Below are 6,689 nucleotides of genomic sequence, written 5' to 3'. Positions count from 1 at the left end.
TCTTTTACAATTTTTTGGGCCTTCCTCTGACACTACTTAGGATGTCATTATGAACATAGACATAGTCTACAACAATATGCCAGTAAAAACCATCAGTTAGAATTTCCTGTCCAGCACTGAGGAAATCTAACAGTTAAGGGGAGGAGTGTGTGGGAGGGGTCAAATGTGTAGAGTGTGTAGAGAGGGGTCAAATTCCTCTGACAACAAGGGGGCGGGATTTGATAAAAAATAACGGGGCACACAAAGAGTTGAGGGGCGTTGGTGGTTTTGCTCTGAATTTCGTCAAGGAAGTCAAAAGTAGACTATTTGAAAGATTATCGAAGATTTCAGAGATCTTAATGACATCCAACAGTTATGGCAGGTAAAACTAATATCATTGCATTGCATGGTTAGTAAAAACAAGATAATCTGGTCTCTGATCTGCATGTTTGCTTTAAAAACAAACGCAATCTTTTTTGAGCCTTCCTCTGACACGACTTCGTGTCATTTTGAACACAGACATGAACTACAATAATATGCCAGTAAAAACCATCAGTTAGAATGTCTTGTCCTGCACTGAGGAAATGTAATAGTTAAGAACCTTTGCATGTGAACAGCAATCTGCACAATATGCTCTTCCAAAGAACATTTCAATCTATTTGATCAATTGAATTGTATTGCAGTAGGTTCAACAGTCTATTGCAAGACTGTTTACTCAAATGTTATTTTTAGATGAAGAGGCCGTGCCTGGTGCAGAGGGTGCAGAGGGTCCCCTTGTCGCAGTGACTTTTCAGAGAAGTCCTCACAAAAAACAGAAGTACCTGGAGTCTGAACCCAAAGCATTGGGGGTAAATCATCCTGAGCAAATAAATGTGTTGTCTGTGTAGTCTGGCAATCCATTTAAAGGTCACTATAATGTATTATGATTTATGAAATGTTATTTTATGTTATTTTATATGGAGCTCATTTTACTTCACCCCTCTCTCCTCTCCCCTCAGGTGACTCAGATTGTCCTCAGTGTGTTCTATATCAGTTCTGTCATTGTCATGTTCACCAACGGCATGAGCATGGTGGTTGAAGATTTAATACATGTCATTGGATCTTTGTTTGTAAGTGGCCACCATACATGTGCCCCCTACACTCATTTGATTGATATTAAAAGACGAGCAAATTAAAGAGTTGAGTGTTGAGACGATGACTTTGATGTGACTTATACTGTTGTATTCTCTACAGGTGATCATAGCTGGTAGTTTGGCCATAGCTGCACAGAATCTCCATCTTCCCACTGTAAGTTATGCAATTTGTAGGCGTAGATGTTCTTTGACAAAACAGGTGAGATATACTGTATCAGTGGCATTTATTCTGCTCTCAGCTGCTCTCTTCTCCCCTCTCTGTCTCAGCTGAAGGCCTGTCTGGGGATGCAGGTAGTGGCCTGTGTAGCATCAGTGATCAACTTGATCTTCTCTGTGTCAGACATGGGTGGACACAGATATGGTTATGGCTGCTGGAAATACGTTGAAGTCAACAGCACCGATCACAATGATTATTGCTATTCAATCACTGTGAGTATGTACAGACAATATGTCAGTATGTGTTGGAAATACTTCAATGTAAATTGACATTGAAAAAGGGGATGTTCAAACAGGGATGATCATATTGGATGATAAAGTGGGCTGAGATTAAGAATGTCCTATGAAATGTCACATGCAAATATTACTTATCAAATGTCACATGCAAATATTACAAATTAAATGTGTAAAGAAAGAAAATATGTCATACAATAGGAATAAACACATGAAACAAAGTACACATTGCTCCAATTCCTGTCAACAGGCTTCTACTGGACATTACCTTGCTGAGTTGGTCCTGATAAATACTGCTCTCATCGCTATCTCTGTCACGCTCGCTGCCTATTGCTGCAAGGTGGTCAATTGCTGCTCTCCAGGACAACGAATGGTGAGTCAGTGTAGAAATGGAACCTCTAAAATCAGAAACGGACTAGCCATAGGTCAGTTCTGGCAAATACCAGACAGATCCATTGGCCAGTGGGACAGTCTAAATTGGGGTTTTATCACAGAATTATCATGATTTGGCTCATGATGGGAACAACAAGGGAAAGAAAATGTTCCAGTGAGTTGTAAATGACTAGGCCAATTTCAGTTCAACTGCAGTCCTTGCCTTCTGACAACAGACATCACCTTGAAATGCAAAGTTTGGTTGGAGGCCTACCAATACTATGCCTGTGGTGTGTCTAGAATGGGGTAGTGGCCTGTTCTCATTGTTCAAATATTGCATTTGACCAGATACTGAAAAGAACATCTGAAGTATAATCAGTGATTGAATGTTGTTATAACATGACGGTTATAATGTCTTAATTGAGTGTGTGAGTTCTATCTTCCAGCCGGTGATCACAGTCCAAGTCCCTCCTGCTCAGCAATGAGGAGAGATACAGTTTGAGGACCAATCAAGACAAGAGATCCAACTCTCTCACTAACCAGCAAAAACATGTGTTAATCTTCCATCAACTAAAATATTGTAGGCCTATATATCTACATACACTGACTGCACAAAATATTAAGAACACTGTGCTCCCCACAGCTGAGTCAAGTTGGCTGGATGTCTTTTGGATGGTGGACCCTTCATGATATACACAGGAAGCTGTTTAGCGTGAAATACCCAGCAGCGCTGCAGTTCTTGACACAAACCGGTGCACATGGCACCTACTACCATACCCCGTTCAAAGGCACTTAAATATTTTGTTTTTCCCATTCACCCTCTTAATGGTACACATACACAATCCACATCTCAATTGTCTCAAGGCTTAAAAATGATTATTGAACCCGTCTCCTCCCCTTCATCTACACTGACTGAAGGGGATTTAACAAGTGTCATCAATAAGGGATCATAACTTTCACCTGGACTGACGTGATCAGATTGTGTCAAGGAACAAACAGGTGTTCATAATGTTTTGTGGACTCAGTATAAGTCACCTGATGGAACTCTTTTTGTAATTAAAAACTTTGATACGATGTACCCTAATGTGAGTTACATTTTATTAGGGGTCCTAGCAGGTGCAGCAACCCTATTGTTTTGATAGTGTTCTTATTATATTTCCTGGGTCTTCCTTCTTTTGGTCAATATCTCCACAAACAATTGGTAAAAAGTTGTAAAAAAAACAACAACAGCAAAAAACAATACATGGTAGGTTGGTAGAACCGCTACATTATGACATATGGAGGGTTTGTAAATGGCTTACAATTCACCAATAAAGTATATCTATAGGTTTACAACTGGCTAGGCTACTGTGTGGGTTAGAGCATGGTGCTATCAACACTAGGGGGTTGCAGTTGATTCACACATGGGCCACATATTGAATGTATGTATCACTGGCAATTGTAATATAAGTCATTTTAGATATAGGTTTTTACCAATGACCATATCATTTTCGTATGGTATCACAATGTAAAGAACACAATTCAATATCATTCCTATTATTTCAATGTGCATGTACAGTGAAAAAGTAGGAGTGGCTGGAACATGAAAGTTATTCTATTGTTTCTATTCATTGAGCAACTAGCCTCACAGACTCACATCAGAATTTCTCAAACATCAAATTTCGAAGTTGTTGTAAATGTCAAATTGTGTTTAAGGTGTTTAAGTTTAGGAATGAACTCTCAAATATTTAGGTTAGGCATTAACTCTGAATGGTTAAGGTAAGGTGTAAGGTTTGGGATAGGCTTAAAACTAAGTAAAACGTTCAATCGCTGGATTTGAACATGCAACCTATGGAATTAGAGGCAGATTCTTATGCCCATACACCATCCCCATGCAAAACCGAAACCTACTTGAATGTAACAGTGCTCACTGTTGCCGCTAATGGCCGGTTTCCATGTCATCTCCCGATGTCCTCAGACATAGGACGTCGAATACTGACTTGTATCATGGTTGACCTGACTGCAGTGAGAGCACAACATGAACCATGGGCCCACATTCATGAAGCTACTCAGAGTAGGACCAATGATCTAGGATCAGTTTAACCTTTTAGATCATAATGAATATCAGATTACCTCAAATCAAATTGTATTAATCACATACACATATTTAGCAGACGTTATTGCGGGTGTAGCGAAATGCTTGTGTTCTTAGCTCCAACATTGCAATAGTATCTAACAATTCACGACAATACACAACTCTAAAAGTAAAATAATACAATGAATACATAAATACATATTAAGACGAGCAATGTCAGAGTGGCATTGACTAAAATACAGTAGAATAGAATACACTATATACAGTGCCTTGCGAAAGTATTCGGCCCCCTTGAACTTTGCGACCACATTTCAGGCTTCAAACATAAAGATATAAAACTGTATTTTTTTGTGAAGAATCAACAACAAGTGGGACACAATCATGAAGTGGAACGACATTTATTGGATAGTTCAAACTTTTTTAACAAATCAAAAACTGAAAAAATGGGCTTGCAAAATGATTCAGCCCCTTTACTTTCAGTGCAGCAAACTCTCTCCAGAAGTTCAGTGAGGATCTCTGAATGATCCAATGTTGACCTAAATGACTAATGATGATAAATACAATCCACCTGTGTCTAATCAAGTCTCCGTATAAATGCACCTGCACTGTGATAGTCTCAGAGGTCCGTTAAAAGCGCAGAGAGCATCATGAAGAACAAGGAACACACCAGGCAGGTCTGAGATACTATTGTGAATAAGTTTAAAGCCGGATTTGGATACAAAAAGATTTCCCAAGCTTTAAACATCCCAAGGAGCACTGTGCAAGCAATAATATTGAAATGGAAGGAGTATCAGACAACTGCAAATCTACCAAGACCAGGCCGTCCCTCTAAACTTTCAGCTCATACAAGGGGAAGACTGATCAGAGATGCAGCCAAGAGACCCATGATCACTCTGGATGAACTGCAGAGATCTACAGCTGAGGTGGGAGACTGTCCATAGGACAACAATCAGTCGTATATTGCACAAATCTGGCCTTTATGGAAGAGTGGCAAGAAGAAAGCCATTTCTTAAAGATATCCATAAAAAAGTGTAGTTTAAAGTTTGCCACAAGCCACCTAGGAGACACACCAAATATGTGGAAGAAGGTGCTCTGGTCAGATGAAACCAAAATTGAACTTTTTGGCAACAATGCAAAACGTTATGTTTGGCGTAAAAGCAACACAGCTCACCACCCTGAACACACCATACCCACTGTCAAACATGGTGGTGGCAGCATCATGGTTTGGGCCTGCTTTTCTTCAGCAGGGCCAGGGAAGATGGTTAAAATTGATGGGAAGATGGATGGAGCCAAATACAGGACCATTCTGGAAGAAAACCTGATGGAGTCTGCAAAAGACCTGAGACTGGGATGGAGATTTGTCTTCCAACAAGACAATGATCCAAAACATAAAGCAAAATCTACAATGGAATGGTTCAAAAATAAACATATCCAGGTGTTAGAATGGCCAAGTCAAAGTCCAGACCTGAATCCAATCGAGAATCTGTGGAAAGAACTGAAAACTGCTGTTCACAAATGCTCTCCATCCAACCTCACTGAGCTCGAGCTGTTTTGCAAGGAGGAATGGGAAAAAATGTCAGTCTCTCGATGTGCAAAACTGATAGAGACATACCTCAAGCGACTTACAGCTGTAATCGCAGCAAAAGGTGGCGCTACAAAGTATTAACTTAAGGGGGCTGAATAATTTTGCACGCCCAATTGTTTCCGTTTTTGATTTGTTAAAAAAGTTTGAAATATCCAATAAATGTCGTTCCACCTCATGATTGTGTCCCACTTGTTTTTGATTCTTCACAAAAAATACAGTTTTATATCTTTATGTTAGAAGCCTGATGTGGCAAAAGGTCGCAAAGTTCAAGGGGGCCGAATACTTTCGCAAGGCACTGTACATATGAGATGAGTAAAACAGTATGTAAACATTATCAAAGTGACAAGTGTTCCATTATTAAATTGGCCTGTGTTGCCATGTCTATGTATACAGGGCAGCAGACTCTAAGGTAAAGGGTTGAGTAACCGGGAGGTAACCAGGTGGTAGCCGGCTAGTGATGGCTATTTAGAAGTCTGATGGCCATGAGATAGCAGCACCTGTGATGCACCTGTACTGACCTCGCCTTCTGGATGATAGCGGGGTGAACAGGCCGTGGCTCAGGTGCTTGATGCCCTTGATGGTCTTTATGGCCTTCCTGTGACATCGGTTGCTGTATGTGTCCTGGAGGGCAGGCAGTGTGCCCCCGGAGATGCGTTGGGAAGACTGCAACACCCTCTGGAGAGCCCTACGGTTGCGGGCGGTGGAGTGGACAGGAGGGAACTGATCCTAGATCAGCACTCCCACCTTGAGACGCTTTATCAATACGGGCCCAGAGGTCCAATTTGTATTACAATGCCACTCCTTTGTGGCTGCCGCGGCACTAAAAATGTTTTTGTAGATGGTAGATTTGGAGAAATGGTTCATGGATAACGATAGTGTTATGAGGAAGGGATAGAGGTATGAGGTACAGGGGCAAGGGTGGAGCATAAAATCTTATACAAAGCCTAAAGACCTGAATGAAATACAAGAGCTGAATAAACAGAAACAATAATGTTACTGTGATTGCACGATTGAGGGCTCGATTAATTCAGATTCATGCTAGCTGACACCCTGCTGGTGTTTTGACAGTGTAGGAGGAGGAAGCGTTTTAGACCTG

The 6,689-nt window shown here is 40.7% G+C and overlaps 1 protein-coding gene across 3 annotated transcripts; it reads left to right on the top strand.

The window, feature by feature from the left end:
- Positions 1-204: 204 nt before the first annotated feature.
- On the top strand, positions 205-3,012 carry LOC135550982 (uncharacterized). Of its 3 annotated transcripts, none has more exons than XM_064982326.1 (7): positions 205-361; positions 712-827; positions 978-1,088; positions 1,213-1,266; positions 1,380-1,541; positions 1,813-1,935; positions 2,381-3,012. In XM_064982326.1, the coding sequence occupies exons 1-7, from the start codon at positions 355-357 to the stop codon at positions 2,417-2,419; spliced, it is 612 nt and encodes a 203-aa protein (XP_064838398.1). In that variant the 5' UTR covers positions 205-354; the 3' UTR covers positions 2,420-3,012. The 3 variants fall into 3 exon arrangements, with proteins under 3 accessions (XP_064838398.1, XP_064838389.1, XP_064838407.1); XM_064982317.1 differs by having other exon boundaries at positions 217-357; XM_064982335.1 differs by lacking the exon at positions 205-361 and having other exon boundaries at positions 808-885.
- Positions 3,013-6,689: the final 3,677 nt, after the last annotated feature.

Source organism: Oncorhynchus masou, chromosome 1 (genome assembly GCF_036934945.1).
Source record: "Oncorhynchus masou masou isolate Uvic2021 chromosome 1, UVic_Omas_1.1, whole genome shotgun sequence".
Taxonomy (NCBI): domain Eukaryota; kingdom Metazoa; phylum Chordata; class Actinopteri; order Salmoniformes; family Salmonidae; genus Oncorhynchus; species Oncorhynchus masou.
Note: the sequence above shows the minus strand (reverse complement) of the source record. Positions and strands in the feature narration are given on the sequence as shown.